The sequence below is a fragment of the Ahaetulla prasina genome, chromosome 4 (genome assembly GCF_028640845.1).
Source record: "Ahaetulla prasina isolate Xishuangbanna chromosome 4, ASM2864084v1, whole genome shotgun sequence".
Lineage (NCBI taxonomy): Eukaryota > Metazoa > Chordata > Lepidosauria > Squamata > Colubridae > Ahaetulla > Ahaetulla prasina.
In genome coordinates, this window is record NC_080542.1 from 43,210,385 (window position 1) to 43,228,113 (window position 17,729).

The following is a 17,729-nucleotide window of genomic DNA, read 5'->3' on the forward strand; positions in this document are numbered from 1 at the left end:
GGATGCCGCTGCCTTAAATCATCACCTCCATAATATTCATATTTTCTCCCTCTGTCTCCCTCCCTCTCTCCACCTCGGCCTCTCTCTCCCCCTCTCTCCCTCCCTCCCTCCCTCCACCTCTACCTCTCTCTCTCTCACTCTATCTTTCTCCCGCTCCCTCTCTCCCTCTGTAATATATAATTTTTTATTCCTCCATTTCTGAATTTGCGCACTGAACCGACAGAACATTGCTTATTGTCAATACTGAAAGCCAGAAAGAGAAGTGGGACTAATTTGAGTCCACCGCCAAAACTTCCCATAGCCAGACCAGGAGAGGCTACTTCTGCTTCAATTCTTTCACAGAGGGGACAGATGAATGGTCCTGTTTTACAGATACTACTTTTCAGTGCAGGGGTCTCCAATCTTGGTCCCTTTAAGATTTGTGGACTTCAACTCCCAGAGTTCCTCAGCCAGCTTTGGTGCCTGAGGGACTGTGGGAGTTGAAGTCCACAAGTCTTAAAGGGACCAAGGTTGGAGACCTCTGTTTCAGTGGATGCATCCAAACTGTGAAACAGGCTACTGTACCACATTCTGTAACTTCTGTACAGTTTCCACTTTTAAGATGTATGTTATAAAGGTTGAGCTACCTTTGTTGATGGCTCTATAGCTGGTGTTAACCACGGGGAACAACAGGTATATAGCAAATAGACTGACTTCCGGTGATTTTTTTTTTTCACCACAAACGTCACCTCCGCGTAAACCAACGCGCAAACTCGTTTCTCCTGCTCCCCTTTTTCCCCCCTGCCAAGAGGTTCCTGCCTGTAGAGGGAGTTGTCATACGAATTCGCAGTTTCGCAGAAATGAGAGCCCAGACCTCTAAATAAAAAAGTGAGAAGGTTACACGAAAAATCCAACTCTTTTTATTGCGAGGGAAATATATACACACACACACACACACATATATATATACACACATACATATTTAGATTCAGCTTGAAGGTTTGAGGAAACCTGCAGATTTGAAGAATTCTGTGGAATGTGCCGAAGCGGAAACGGAAGCTGCTGATCTTTATCTCCCTGGTTCCTTTTGGGTCTGAGAGAGAAAGGAGAGAAAAGAGGCCGTGAGGTCTGACGAGACGCTGGTGAGTCTGCAGAGGCCGGACTCGATTTGGGTTAAAGAGACGCCGTGAGGCGGAAATCTTCCCCACGCCCCACTTAACGACGGCCTTCCCACTGCAGTGATCGTTTGACGATGTTTCTTCTTGACTCTTTACTTCCTTCTGTCTGCCGAGATAAAGAACAAATGCAAGGCCGCGTGTGGTGGTGGGAGGAGGGGGAGGGGGAGGATTCCTCCCCCCCCCCTATAAAAACGACGTTTAGAGCATTTAACGTCAGAGGCCTTGGCGGCTGAGATAAAAGCTTCATATCTTTGGCCTTACGTTTTATTTTTTGCTCCTTGTCCTTAAGATCTGAGGTCATAAGCGGGTAGTTGGACTGCGAACGATTATCTCTCCGGTTCCTCGTTGACGTAATAACGTTTTAGTTATAGGTTCGGTAAAGGTTACTAGTGTAATGGAGCAAAACGCATCTTGGGTACCTTTAACTCGTTTTGAAAGCTTAAGAGTTACCTGTTTTTATACTATGCCAGCAAGCCAAAGGAACCGGGGATACACATGGAGGTTTCAACGGGTAGCATCTGTGAAGAATAAAAATAATGAAGATGAAATGTAACTAGTATTGAAGACCATCAAATCTTTTTCTGCTACATACCTTTTACTTTTTATGGTATTTCAAATAATAAAGTTTATAAAAGTATGTGATATAGATAGGGTTCGCACATCACCTTGTTGGAAGAAATATCCATCCAACAACCTAAGCCAAAATATAGTTGGCTTGGTTGTGATTTAATGTATTCCGTATGTTTAGATATTACAATGTGTAAACATTACAGATAGGTTTAGTCACTAGCTTATTTTTTTTTTAAAGTAGGCTTGGTGTATCATTTTAATGAAGTTTTAGTGTCATCCAAATTCATTATAATTTGTGAAATCTAAAAGGCCAGATCCTTGCCTAGAGTAGAATGTAAATACAAAAAAATGAGAGAAGAAAGTAAAAAAAGCAGTGAATAAGCATTTTATTCTTAATACTAATTATGGAATCGGAGGGAAATACTATATACCCACATCATAGTGTTTCTTTCAAATTAAGCAGGATTATGCATGGAGCAGAAAAAGTGTAAAAATAATAAACTGAAAAAGAAACTGCTAAAACTAGTTTACATCAACCATCTCCTATTCTACTGTCATTATATACAACTTCATGCATAACATTTTGTTTTTCAAGCTTATCACTTCCCTCTCTTTGAAATTCTTATCAAGTTCAATCACAGCTTTCCTGATCTTTCTTTTCTTCATGACTTATTCACTCTTCCTTTTGTTTATATTGTGTATGTTGTTATTTTTTTTCTAGAGGACCAAACCATCTTACACTCTTTCTACCTGTTATTCACAGTCCTCCATCATTCAGCACTCATGCATTCCTTATACTATGTCCTGTGGCTCTAACACACAGACTTCTTAAGAATCCCACATTTTTACTGCACTTAATTTCTACTTATATGTCCAAGTCTCACAAAATGAGACTTAATTTCTATTTATATGTCCAAGTCTCACAAAATGAGACTTAATTTCTACTTATATGTCCAAGTCTAAGAGAAGCACAGTCATACACAACCATAACATGGACAATGACAGAACTTCATGTTTCTATATTTTGCACATCTTAAAATTTCTCCCTGCATTTCCCCATCTTCAGAAAACATTCAAAGTACACAAATGCATTAGTATTTTTTCCATTTACATATAAATTGCAGTTATTCAGTCCATTTTCCTAGTTAAATGCAACATTGTTTTGCTTTTGCTAGATTAACTAGACAACCCTTGACCCAGTGGTGGGTTTCAAATTTTTTTACTTCCAGTTCTGTTGGTGTGGCTTGGAGGGTGTGGCACGGCTTGGTGGGTGTGACTTGGTGTAGCAGGGGAAGATTACTGCAAAATCCCCCTTCTCTCTTAGTTGAAAATCTTTTGGAACATTGTCCATGACCATATCTATCTTCAGTGTTTTTACAGATGTCATTGTAATACTGCATCATGTCTATTCTAACATCTCTCTGAAAATGTTTGTTAAGTTCCTTCCTGTGATCATTATATTTCTTGGCTTTGGCTTTCTGGCAGTTTTGCCCTTTGCTTAGACATCCAATTTGTTTTCTTTTGTTTCTTGATGTTTTACAATTGTTTTTTACATTTACTCTTAAGAATTTATTTAATTGCTTATTGCATTTCCTCTCGTTCAGTGACATTCAGGACTTAAAGCTCCTAATGTTTTGCTTGAAAATGAACTGTACTCAATATTATATCATGGAAACTGGTGGATTTCTTTCACTTTAGCTTGATTTGAAACTTGCATGTGAGCAGTTCATCATGTGTTTCATAGCTCCCCTGGCCACATCATTACTTTATAACAAAGCTCTACAACCTCCTTGCACCAATAATATAATTAGATTTTTCTGTGCCCCATCTGTTGATTTCCATTTACATAGGCATTATTTCTGTCATTGAAAGACTGTTAGCAGTGAAGAAATCATTGGATTGGTGGAAATTGATACGTTGTTCTACTTCATTTTGGTTTCCCAGGTCATACAAACCAACTTCATTTTCCTTTTAACTATTTCCAACAAGCAACACACATAATTTGCATGTTCTATCAATTTCAGATTGAATTTTATCCTAAAACTCATCAACCTCTTCTTTTTCATTAGTAGCATGCAAAATGATTACCATATTAAAGGGTTGGTTGTGAAGTCTAATAATATTTGGTTATTGATTCCATTGTAGCCGAGTACTGCCCTGGCTACATTCCTCCTAATTATAAAGAAACTGTTGTATCTTTTTTGTTTTTCATGCCGTAACTAGTAAACACTGATCTCCTTTCAGTATCCCCCTAATTTCAGTTTCAACCCAAATAATATCATTTTTATTTTTAATTTCACTATGTTGAAGGCTTCTAGTTTAGCCTTTTTCACTTATTTCCAAATGCTTTTTGTTTCCATAACAATCACTGTACATTTTTTCTTTTAATTGTGCTCTATAAGTATGTATCTTTCTTTTCTTATCAGAAGTTATTCTTTTAAATGCATTTTATTTTCACCTACTGCAAGTATACTTTATCATGCTTCACATTAGTATAAATCCGTGTTCTTAGGGGTACACAGTTCATTGTTTAAAAACAGTTTTTACGTATGTATCAATATTTTTTTCTTTCTTGTTTTTTTTTTATTTAGAATTAATTCCCTCTTCATCCTTTTTTAGTATTTTATTGTGGATTTTAGTTGTCTAATATTTTTCAAGGAACAGAGCATATTGTAGTACATTTCTGTGAACTCTGTATCACATCAGAATGTTTTCAAAGAACTGGATTTCTAATGGTGGCACCTGGTGGTACTTGACTCAAAGTAGTAACTGTAAGAAAGATCTAGGTGTCTTAGTGGAAGTATGAACCAGCAGTGTGCTTCAGCTACCAAAAAAGACAATGCAGTCCTGGCTGCTTTAACCAAGATATAGCATTGAGATCATGAGAATTGATAATACCACTTTATAACATACTAGTGGGGCTATACTTGGAATACTGCATCCAGTTTTGGTCACAATACAAAAAAGGTGTTGAGAAAGTACGTAGAGAAAAGTTAGAGTTGTTTGCTGCGAGATGGGCAGCAAATAAATTCAATAAATAAATAACAAAGGCTAAATCATACGATGAATTGTTGAAAGAGCTAGGTATGTCTAGCCTATCAAAGAGAAGGATTGCAGGGACATAATTGCCTTTCAGTACTTGAGAAGCAGACACAGAAGAAGGAAATGACTTGTTCTACAAAGCAGCAAAGGGCACAACAAGAAGTAATGGTTGGAAACTTGTTAAAAGAGATCCATTCTATAACTAAGAAGAAATTCCCTGACAGTGAAACCAGTTAATTGAATAGCTTGTCTCAAGGAGTTGTGGATACCCCATTATTGGAGGTTTTCAAAATACTCCACAGCCATTCGATCTGGATGATATAAGGTTTCCTGCCATGAGTAGTGGGTTGGACTAGAAGACCTCTGAGGTCGCTTCCAGCGCTATGATTCTATGTTCTAATGTTCCACTAGAAAACCCTTTGGGTCATTGTTTCAGAGATATTTCTTTATCTAAGTAGAGAAACAGAATGACCAAGAGAATAAAAAAAGTATTACTTATGGATAATGGCTTGGGATCAGGTTATCTGAGAGACTGTCTCTTGCCAGTCACATTTACCTGACCCATCAGAGTGGGGAGGCAGGGAATATTGCGGGTCCCATCCCTGAGGGAGATACACCCGGTGGGACCCAGAAGAAGGGCCTTCTCCATGGTGGCTCCCTGTCTCTGGAACATAAGTGTGCAGCAGCTGCCAAAAAAGCCAACACAGTTCTGGGCTGCATAAACAGAGGGATAGAATCAAGAACACGTAAAGTGTTAATACCACTTTATAATGCCTTGGTAAGGCCACACTTGGAATATTGCATTCAGTTTTGGTCGCCATGATGTAAAAAAGATGTTGAGACTCTAGAAAGAGTGCAGAGAAGAGCAATGAAGATGATTAGGGGACTGGAGGGTAAAACATATGAAGAACGGTTGCAGGAACTCGGTATGTCTAGTTTCTCTAGGAGAGACATGATAGCAGTGTTCCAATGTCTCAGGGGTTGCCACAAAGAAGAGGGAATCAAACTATTCTCCAAAGCACCTGAGGGTAGAACAAGAAGCAATGGGTAGAAACTAATCAAGGAGAGAAGCAACTTAGAACTAAGGAGAAATTTCCTGACAGTTAGAACAATTAATCAGTGGAACAACTTGCCTGCAGAAGTTGTGAATGCTCCAACACTGGAAATTTTTAAGAAAATGTTGAATAACCATTTGTCTGAAATGGTGTGGGGTTTCCTGCCTGGGCAAGGGTTGGACTAGAAGACAGACCTCCAAGATCCCATCCAACTCTGTTGTTGTTGTTGTTATCATCATCATTCCCCCAGAGATTAGAATGGCCCCCACTAATACTCTTCCAGAAGGCACTGAAGACCTGGTTCTGCCAGCGGGCCTAGGGAACCCAGAGCAGGATGGAGCCCATTAAATGGCTCGTGCAATCTGTTGTCGGGGTGATTTTGTTATATTGTACTATATTAATTTATTTGATTCTTTTTGTTAGTTTTTATTGTTTTAAATGTGATTTTATATTCTGTTATCCACCTTGAATCACCATGGGTGAATAGGCAGCAATATAAATTAAATAAATAAAATAAAATAAAATAATGATAGATGTAAAATATAATTTATTTTGCCCCCTATTGTGCTATTTGTGTATTTCCATATCTCCATTTCTTCATATATACAAAATGACTAAAAATATCTAATAGAATACTTGTGTGATCCAAATTGGTCATTATCATAGTAGTAATGAAAAGAAATTGAATTGTAGATTATAAGCAGGACCTGAACATCAGTAATATTGTCTCATCATTAATTTCTATAAGATGCTTCTAATTTTCTGAGAAATAAGATTTTTGATATATTTCTTTACTAATAACTCTTGGTTGTAAATTATTCATATACTTCAGAGCTCAGAAACTAGAAATAAGCTTACATTGTTTAAAATTATAATTCATTAAAGGAGTGTTTGTGGTTATGTATTCTCTTCAATTTATGTATTTTAACTGTAGGCATTATTAATGAACTGCACTGGACCAACCAGTATAATAGGCTAAGATAGACTTTATTTTACAGCATTTTGTTATTGTTGTTTTTCAGATCTAATTTCCCCTGGTTGAAACTTTTACCTACCAAAATGTCAAGTAAGTTAAGTTGTATTTTTTCTTAGCTTAATTTACAGTATTCACATTTGAAATGATATAGAAATAATTTGATAGCTCAGCATAGATTATACTGTGGACAAACCTATATAAGAATAAGCTCCATTTAACACATATGTGTTCAACATATCACAATACATTGTAATGTGGCTTCTTTGGTTTTGTGTTAATACAGGTAGTCCTCAATTTACAACCATTCATTTAGTGACTGTTCAAAGTTATAACAGCACTGAAAAAAGTGACTTATGATCATTTTTCACACAACCATTGCAACTCCCGTAGTCATGTAATAAAAATTCAAACACTTGGCAACTAGCATATATTTATCATCGTAGCAGTATCCCAAGGTCACATAATCATCTTCTGACAAGCTACATAAACGGGGAACCCAGATTCACTTAACAACTGCAATGATTTACTTAACAATTGTGGCAGGAAAGATCATAAAATGGGGCAAAATTCATTTAACAACCATTATTTAACAATGGAACTTTTAGGGTCAATCTTGGTTGAAAGTCAAGGACTACCTGTATATTGTGTGACTTCAAGTATTATATTTTGGAATTATTTTTATTTATCAAACTTATATGCAACCCATTTTGCCAAAGGCAATTAATATGTGAAATTAATTTTTATGGACTATTCAGCAAACCAAGTTTCAATAAGCCATTGTTTAAGGCTATACAAGTAATCCTAAACTTACAATAATTCGTTTAGTGACTATTCAAAATTACAACTGAACTGAAAAAGAATGAATTAGACCATTTTTCATACTTACGATTGTTGAAGCATCCCAATGGTTATGTGATCAAAATTCAAATGCGTGGTAACTGGTTCATATTTATGATGGTTACAGTGTGCCGGGATCATGTCACCTTTTGCAGTCAATAGGGAAGCCAGACTTAACAACTGTGGCAATAAAAATCGTGAATTGGGGCAAAACTCACTTAACAAATGTCTCACTTAGCAACATAAATTTTGGACTCAATGGTGGTCATTAGTCAATGGCTACTTGTATTTGAGCCTATTATTTCTAAATAAAATGAATGTATGTACTTCAGTTTTAGATGTCAAATACACAGTTAACTTTGTGATTCTCCACATGCGTAATAAGGATGGTCATAATGCTGGTGGCACTTTAGGTACAAAAAATGAGCTGATGTAATAATTAAATAACAGCAATAAATAACTTATGAAGTCAAATGTAAAGTCATTATTTCAGTCATTAATTTTCATTTGATCTATTGTATACATATTAAACTCTGGATTCAAACCAGTATAATGGGTTGACTCTAGACATCAAAATAGATCTCAGACTTAGTCATTTCTAAATATTGTTATATCCATGCTTGCCTTTTTCTGAAATCCCTGTATTGTGTTAGGATTCCTTTATGTGGACCTTGATGTTGACCACCATTTAATTAATCCTAGCTTTAACTATCCAATCTTTTTTTTTTTTGCAATGTTCCTTGAAGTTTGAAAGTGCTATGAGTGCTTTTGCAAAATAAAAGTTTGGACATTACTCTTGTTGTGGGTAGGCACTTGTGCAAAATTCTTTGCACATTAAATTTTTCCTACTTGTTAAATGAAGAATAAGGACACAGGTTTAGAACTATTCTGCCACAGAGGCACAGAATACCCCTCACAGGGCAAAGGAAAATAAATCATACCCTGTGTAAAGACTAAAATGTCCAATTACATGAGAAAAGAAGCAAGCGGAATAAGTTAGGAGACTAACAGGACATAGAATAAAGATCTTGCATTTTTTAATATTCTTGAACTTGTTTGCTTCATTCACTTCTCTGAACCTCAAGAATTGCATATGAACTTGAAATCCACAGCTTGGTCATTCCTATAACAATGTCTGAATAATATGTTGTAGAATTGCATAGTTTTTTTTATTCCTTCATATTTTGATTTGCTGTACAAAACTTAATTTGAAGTCCTTATGATACAATCCTCTACATAGTCATTTTCCCCACTTCTTTTAAAAACAGAACGGCCATCTTACGCGCCACCACCCACCCCAGCCCCCACAACCGTAAGTATGGAAGTATTTTTCCTTATATTGCAAACTCTGATTCCCGATTTCATTTTCGTTCCACAGAGGCAATACAGTTGAGACATTTTATGGATCCTAGATTAAACATTTCCTGAAATCAGTACCAAGATGTTTTTGGAATCCTGTCAGTTAGCCTTTTTAAAGAATAAAGATTTGATGTTTCCATCTGTACAGAATTCAGTCTCCATCCTAGGACATAATTCCATTTGATCCGATGTTTAAAGTTTAATTTTAGAAATATTTTTATTTTTAGTCTTTACAGAGATTATACTTTTAATTAAAATGAATTCAATGTTGATATATCTCTAAAAAAATCTTAAATATAAATATATTGTTAAAAGCTGTGGCTACACATCATTAGAAACCAGAAAACAGATATTGTCTTTATAATATACTAAATGAAAGCATATGTATTGAGTTTTTTCTAATATTTTACTTTTATCTTGTATTTATTTCTAAAGGCTGAGAAGTAGAGGCTTTGTGAAGAAAAATTTGTTTTATAACTGTTAGATAATGGGATAGTTTTTTTCTAATAGGTTACTTTTATTTTGTATTTATTTCTAAAGGCTGAGAAGTAGAGGCTTTGTGAAGAAAAATTGTTTTATAACTATTAGATAAAAGCAGAAAACACATAAACAATGGTATATAAAGTTTTCAGTTTTTAGTTGAAATGTGACAGTTCTGTTCTAAACAAATAATATAAGATAAAATTCTTGAGTAAAAATGTTCAAATTTGTGATGTACATGCTGAGGAAAGATGATAAAACAACCTGAAAAATGAAAAGCTAGAATTAAATCTGGGCTTAAGAAATCTCTTGTTTGTGGCTATCTTCGGGATGAGTGGAATGGAGGAATTGTGAAATACATGTAAATGATATTTGCAGATTTGATTTTCACCTATATTTTCACTAAAGCAGTCTTCTTGAGTAATGATTTATGCATTTGCACCTGCTTCTTTTTCTGCACCATTTAGAATAGTTTTAAAAAAACCTCACTAGAACAGAAGCATATACTTGACACCAGATATCAGGACAATTGCCCATTTAGAAATATTGCACTTTTGTCTTTACCAAAGAAACTTATTTTTGATATTAATGAAATTTGAAATATATTGAGATAAACAATATTTATCATTTCCCCATAGTGTAGATTATTTTTTAAATTGTCAGTGATAATAACATCATATACAATGTATTCCTGCTGCTGTGTTAAAACTATAGTTCAGCTAAGTACAGGTAGTCTTCAACTTACAACAGTTCATTTAGTGACTGTTTGAAGTGACAACTGCACTAAAAAAAGTGATTTATGACCATTTTTCATCCTTACCAGTATTGCAACATCCCCATGGTCACGTGATCAAAATTCAGCTGCTTGGCAACTGACTCATATTTATGACGGTGTCCCAGGGTCATGTGATCCCATTTGTGACCTTCCGACAAGCAAAGTCAATGGGAAAGCCAGATTCACTTAACAACTTCGGCAAGACAGGTTGTAAAATGGAGCAACATTCACTTAACAAATGCCTCACTTAGCAACATAAATTTTTGGCTCAGTTGTGGTCACGAGCTGAGGACTACCTGTGACTTACTAGTGCTGCAGCCTCAGAAAATTCAGCATTTTGCTAATGATTTATTATTCAAAATTTCCTATTGCTTGCATGATTCCCGTTCTTTGGATCAAGAATATTTTTATTTATTTATTTATTTATTTTATTAAATTTTTATACCGCCCTTCTCCCGAAGGACTCAGGGCGGTGTACAGCCGAAATAAAATACAGAGTATATACAATTAAAAGAAATTAAAATAAACTATTACTAAATGGCCAGTAATTAAAAGATTTAAAAATTTAAAATATTACTAAAACCCCAATTTAAAAACCACTATTTATGCCAGTCCTGCTTATATATGTTTTTAGCTCACGACGAAAGGTCCGAAGATCAAGCACTTGACGTAAGCCAGGGGGGAGTTCGTTCCAGAGCGTCGGTGCTCCCACAGAGAAGGCCCTACTCCTGGGGGCCGCTCTGTGGGAGAAGGCCCTCTCTGTGGGAGCGTACGGGTCGATGGGAGGCATAAGGTAACAGCAGGCGGTCTCATAAGTACCCGGGTCCTAAGCCATGGAGCGCTTTAAAGGTGGTAACCAGGATCTTGAAGCGCACCCGAAAGACTACAGGAAGCCAGTGCAGACTACGGAGCAGTGGTGTTACATGGGAGCCACGAGCGGCTCCCATTACCACTCGCGCAGCTGCATTCTGGACTAACTGCAGCCTCCGGGTGCACCTCAAGGGCAGCCCCATGTAGAGAGCATTGCAATAATCCAGCTGAGACGTAACCAGAGCGTGAGTGACTGTGCATAAGGCATCCCGGTCAAGGAAGGGACGCAACTGGCGAACCAAGCAAACTTGGTAAAAGGCCCTCCTGGTGACGGCCACCAGATGTTCATCAAAGGACAGCCGACCATCCAGGAGGACGCCCAAGTTGCGAACCACCTCCTTTGGGGCCACTAACTCGCCCCCAACAGTCAGCTGCGGGAGCAGCTGACTGTACCGGGGTGCCGGCATCCACAGCCACTCCGTCTTGGAGGGATTGAGCTTGAGTCTGTTTCTCCCCATCCAGACCTGTACGGTTTCCAGGCACCGGGACAGGACTTCGACCGCTTCGTTGGGATGGTCCGGGGTGGAAAAGTACAGCTGAGTATCATCAGCGTACAGATGATAACTCACCCCGAAACCACTGATGACCTCACCCAGCGGCTTCATATAGATGTTGAACAGGGTAGGCGAGAGAATCGACCCCTGAGGTACCCCACAAGTGAGGCCCCTCGAGGACGACCTCTGCCCCCCTGTCAACACTGTCTGCGACCGGTCGGAGAGATAGGAGGAGAACCACCGATAAACGGTGCCTCCCACTCCCAATCCCTCCAACCGGCGCAGCAGGATACCATGATCGATGGTATCAAAAGCCGCTGAGAGATCTAATAGGACCAAGGCAGAGGAACAACCCCTGTCCCTGGCCCTCCAGAGGTCATCCACCAACGCGACCAAAGCCGTCTCCGTGCTGTAACCGGGTCAGAAGCCGGACTGGAATGGGTCTAGATCAGGGCTGGGCAACTATGGCCCCTTTATGACCTATGGACTTCAACTCCCAGAATTCCTGAGCCAGCATGCTGGCTCAGGAATTCTGGGAGTTGAAGTCCATAGGTCATAAAGGGGCCAGAGTTGCCCAGCCCTGGTCTAGATAGACAGCTTCCTCCAGGTGCCGGGGAAGCTGCCACGCAACCACACTCTCTACAACCTTCGCTAAAAAGCGAAGGTTGGAGACTGGACGATAATTTCCCAAAATAGCTGGGTCCAGGGAAGGCTTCTTCAGGAGAGGTCTCACCACCGCCTCCTTCAAGGCGGCGGGGAAAACCCCTTCAACCAAAGAAGCATTTATAATCCCCTGGAGCCAGCCTCGTGTCACTTCCTGAGCAGCCAGTACTAACCAGGAAGGACACGGGTCCAGTAAACACGTAGTTGCATGCAACCTCCCCAGCAACCTGTCCACGTCCTCGAGAGCCACAGAATCAAACTCATCCCAAATAACCTCAACAAGACGAGTCTCTGCCACCTCGGCTGAATCATCGCAATCATGGTCCAAGCCATCACGAAGCTGAACGATTTTATCGTATAGATAACCATTAAACTCCTTGGCTCGACCCTGGAGGGGGTCATCCCGTCCCTCCTGTTGAAGGAGGGAACGGGTCACCCGAAACAGGGCGGCCGGGTGGTTATCTGCCGATGCAATGAGGGTGGAAACGTAGGAACGTAGGTAGGTCCTAGTAAAGGACCTCACTAGTGTCCGATCAGCCTCGGAACGGCTGGACCTCCAAACAATAGCGAACCAGTGGATAGTATTATTGAGCAGTTGAAATATTTTAATGCTGAGGATTATAATCCTGTAACATTATCGACTTCAGGAGATATCTCAGAAAAAGATGTCTGTGATCTTCCTCTTTCAATCTCTTTCTGCTTGGCTATTTGAGAAGCACCCAGACTGATCTCTTTGTTGGACTTGAATTGTGCAGGAAACTTCATGTGAAAGAAAATGTTTTTGGTTTTATTTATTTTTAATAAAACAATCTGCAGGTCCCATGTGATCTATATGTCTATAGAGATAAATTACTATAGAATTATAGACTAGAAATCTTTATTGGCCAAGTGTGATTGGACATACACAAGGGATTTGTCTCTTGTGCATAAGCTCACAGTGTACATATAAACAGCAAGTAATAGATCATAGATCATAATAAACAACAATTGATAGAGGGAGGTATTATTTAAGAAGTATTAAAATATATATTTTATTGCTGCCCTTATTGAACAGTTTAACAAACTAATCACATAATATTTTTCTCTGGATATAGATACTATTGGCTTGCTATCTATTTGAGCTCTTACCACACTACTGTTATAAAAGTAGTAAGTGACTAAAAAGGACTTTTTTCTTCACGGTCTTTCTAAATATTTTAGAGATTTTTTTTACCAGCAAATAAATAAAATTATTTCTCCTTTGCCTTTTGCCTTATTTTGCTGCTCAATTGAAATATTTTTTCTATGCTATGGGACTTTAATTTGGTTTCCACCCCAAATATAGAGAGAAAATGGGAGGAGGAGGAGGAGGAGCTAAGATGGCGGAGAGGCAGCAACTACTGTAAATACCTTCTCTGGAAAACTATTTCTTTATCACTATATTTTTATTTCTTATCACTTTAAAATTATTGTTTTAAATTCTACCTTCTGCTACCTTCTGAAGCCTCAGCACTTAGAGTTGAAAAAATCCCAGGGCATTCTTAATCATCATGGGGAAAAGTAGGAAGAAACGTCCTATATCTTTTGCTAAGCAAGCTGCATCCAAGCGCAAAAGAAAGCAGAAAGCCAGAAAGAAAAGGAAGCCAAGACGTGTAAGTATTCGTACTCCCTCAAACCTCTCCATTGGATATGATATTTTAGAATGGGATTTACAAGCAGAGTTCAAAAGTCAAAACTTAAAAATCTCTCCTCCTCAATGGAAGAGAACTCTCCCCCTCTTTGAACACATACCGCAATCTGCTCTGCAGCTACACAGTTACTACAGGATGAGGATGTGAGTATTAACCTAATAAACTTAAAGAATGAAAGTGTAACTAACTTTCTAACCCGACAAAACAGTGCTTTCTGTCTTTGACACATTGTCCACAATCAAAATCAGCGTGAACTCCTTAAAAGAGATTTTTGTAAAACAGCCCTGCTAAAACACAGATTTTCTATCCCAAGTGTTCCAAAAAGCAGCCAGGAGAGAAAACATCCTTACCCCAAGGAAAAGTGAAAGCAATGGTCAGGGAACTGATTACTTCTGTGGGAAGGAGTGAAAAACGAATCTCCGATGGACATGTAACTAAAAGAGAGAAAAATTTAAATTGTACTACTATCCACAGCCTAAACAAATTGCCTTACAAATATTAAATAATAGAATAAAAAGTTCACTGGGGAACAAAGAGAGCAATTATCTTTAATGCTCTAATGCTGCGAAAAGTAACTGATTAATTTACAGCAGGCAGAGAGGTTTCCATCTAGCAAAAGCTGAAAGCAAGTTTTACTTACATTTATGCAGATCACAATTCCCAATATGTTGTTTAAAAGGAAGCCTTTTCTTCATACTTTTTCAGTCTTTCTAAAACATATTGTGCTCAGAGGAACTTGGCCTGCTCCTGAGCGAATCTGGCTGAGGGAGTATTGCCACTTTAAAGAATAAATATGACCACTTGACTTCAGATAACCTCAAGGACACTAGCTCTTTTCCCCTCCCTTCCTAAAGAGATTACTTCCTATGCAAAAACTGTTTACCTACAGCAAGACAGTGCACAGATTACGTTCTGCGGGGGAGAGACTCTTTCGGTACCCTGCCAGATTCAGAGCAAGTTGATATTATTGAAGATTGGACAATTTGAGAGAACCTCTAGTGGCAACACGTAAAATAGCCAGACCTCTAATTGATTCTGTTTGGTCAACAAATAATCTCTTTATTTGTGATATAAATCATTATCCTCAACCGTTCCTAGCATTGTTTGAGGGAGACGTGCTGGTGTGAACATCCATATTTCAACCACTCTAAATACTAAGATGTCAATAGACCCATCTTACAACCTTACACAAATAACTATTCTCAACTTTGGAGAGAAATTGCTTCTCATTAACTTCTATATATTTCCAAACATCCCTTCACCATGTGTTTTTGAAATTTGGGGAAAAGTGAAAAATTACATAAGGAGTATTCAATTACACTTTTCCACTGCCCATATCATCATTTCAGAAGACTTCAATGTCAGACTAGGCTTAAATTGGCAATCATTCTCCAAAATTCCACTTAATTTACAGACCATTCCCTCCCCCCAGCCTAATTAGAGAATCTAAAAACTACAACAAAGGGTTTTTTCAGATATTGTAAACATTTTATAAGCTGTACCTGCAAATTTTGAATAGCACTATTACTGACTACTGGCAGAGTGCTTGCATTGACAGGAATAAGACCCTCCTTGCTTGAATATACTCCGTCATCAACACATGTATCTTCCTCAGTTTTCTTATTTCATATTGACAGGTGTTCTGAGAATGAACATTGTCCCTTCTAAAATTCTTTGTTGCCCTTTTTCAGAATATTTATCCCATTCTATCTAAAGATATCCCCAAAGGACAAATATGAACAAAAGATAGTTTGGTCTAATGGTTAGCTAGGAAGTGGAAGACCATGAGTTCAAATCCTGCCTTAGTCATGAAAGCCAGCTGGGTGACTTTCAGTCAGTCACACTCTCAGCCCAACTCACCTCACAGGATTGTTGTAAAACAGGAGGAGAAAGGTGTGTTTAATATGTTCTTGCTGCCTTGAGTTACTTGTAAAAATAAGAAAACCAGGATACAAATAAACAAACAGGTCAGACAAGGAAATCCTAGTGCTCTCTGTCAATGAGGTACTTCAATTCCACTTTAACTACATACAACTATTCTGGATGACAGGTTCACTGATTAGATTTTGCCGTCTTATATACAGCTACCACAGTTCAACTTCTTCAGCCAATTCTCTCTACACATCCATCTGGCACCAAGAGGAACCAGAGCTCCTTTAATCAACCTTGATTTCAATGTGATTGCCATGCAGCCTGAAAACAGTGATTTTCCTGTTTTAAGGAATATAAAAAGCATCCTCCCTCCTACTCAACTCAGGATCTGTCCCTTTTAAAGAGAAAATATAAACAGGCAAAGAAGCAGCAGGCCCTGATACAGTATTGGAACCAACTAATCTCCGGTACTTGTTCTAAGAATTCAGCTTTGTTCTGAAAATGTATAGGTCTTCAATCTGCTTCCACTGATTTATGAGTTATCTTTTATTCCTGCATCAGTTTGGGAAGATCATTTCAAATTGCTGTACGCACAGGAAAAACAGCCTCACTCAAAGAGGGAACTAAAAATACTTTCTTGAGCCACTGGGCAATCTTCTTTAACCAGCTAGATATCTCAGTCATAGAACCACCTGAAAATTCAAAAGCGCCTTATCCTTAGTTAGATTCAGTGCTTTCCATACAGTCATTACTGGAAGAAGACATCACAAAATCATCTTCAGAGACTGTTTCTGTGTAGTGCAATAATAATTAAATCACTGGAATTTGTTAATCTTTATTGCCCTCTCTTTGCAAGTGCTTACCAGGAATTATTTCTACTCTTTACTAAATATTCTGATTGTTTTATTTGTTTATCAGAAAGATGTTATTGGAGCAATCTGATTTTATTTCCTTGACCACAGCCAAATACTGTTCTATAGTCTGTACCGCAGTGGTGAAATGTAAAATTTGTTACTACCAGCATTGTGGGCGTGGCTTGGTGAAAGGGGGGTAATGTGACTGGGTGGGTTCGGCTGAAGAGGTTGTAAAAAAATACTTTTAAAAGGCTCTGACGATCCCAGCTGAGTTGCCTGATCGTAGGAGGCTTTTGTTTTCTTTTAAAAGATTTTTTTTTGCCTTTAAAAGAAAAAAAAAGCCTCTGACGATCAGGTAACTCAGCTGGGATTGTCAGAGCCTTTTTAAAAGCATTTTTTTTACAACTTCTTCAGCCGAAGAGGTTGTAGAAAAAATGCTTTTAAAAGGCTCTGACGATCCCAGCTGTGCTGCGCGATCTTCAGAGGCTTTTTTTTTTACTTTTGAAAGCATTTTTTTGGCCAAAAAAATGCTTTTAAAAGTTTAAAAGAAGAAAAACTCTGATGATTGCGCAGCTCACCTGGGCAGGGTGGGGGGAGGCAGGGATTTTTCTACCAGTTATCCGAACTATCGCTACCGGATCAGGCGATCCAGTCCAAACCAGGAGCATTTCACCCCTGCTGTACAGTACACTGTAGTATTAACTCTAACTCTTTTAAAATACTTTAAAATAATAATATTTTTCTTTTTATCATAATTAATTGTGATTCTTGTGTTTTATTTGCAGGTCTATTGCTGAATAAAGATTTCATTTGACTTTGTTACAGCTATAAAAAAAACATATGTTATGTTGCTGTATTTTGTGTTTTAAAAAGGGCAATACATGTGCTCAAAAGTTTGTTTGTAATATAGTGTAATATAGATAGCTTAAATACGAAAAGTTGAAGAAATAAACTGAATTCTATTAATATAAATAGCGTGAAAAAAGCTTTGTGCTTAACCACTTTATTTCTTATGATATCATATTTTTTAAATATGAAAAACCCTCTGAACATTT

The 17,729-nt window shown here is 37.9% G+C and overlaps 1 protein-coding gene and 1 long non-coding RNA gene across 5 annotated transcripts in view; one reads left to right on the forward strand and one right to left on the reverse strand.

Moving 5' to 3' along the window:
• Window positions 1–848: 848 nt before the first annotated feature.
• SMARCE1 (SWI/SNF related, matrix associated, actin dependent regulator of chromatin, subfamily e, member 1) overlaps window positions 849–17,729 on the forward strand; it is a 44,311-nt gene continuing 27,430 nt past the window's right edge. The window contains exons 1-3 of one of the 4 annotated variants that reach the window (XM_058184022.1): window positions 849–867; window positions 6,847–6,890; window positions 8,906–8,949. In XM_058184022.1, coding sequence (XP_058040005.1) covers window positions 6,884–6,890; window positions 8,906–8,949 — 51 coding nt within the window. In that variant the 5' untranslated portion in view covers window positions 849–867; window positions 6,847–6,883. Of the gene's footprint in view, window positions 868–995; window positions 1,216–6,843; window positions 6,891–8,905; window positions 8,950–17,729 lie in introns of those variants that run through there. The other 3 variants (XM_058184023.1, XM_058184020.1, XM_058184021.1) reach the window with 3 other exon arrangements.
• Window positions 943–16,099, reverse strand: LOC131198874 (uncharacterized). The gene is made up of 5 exons (XR_009155179.1): window positions 14,589–16,099; window positions 14,299–14,382; window positions 7,687–7,817; window positions 1,608–1,675; window positions 943–1,072 (listed from the first exon to the last, which is right to left on the reverse strand). It is a non-coding gene; the product is annotated as an uncharacterized LOC131198874 (long non-coding RNA).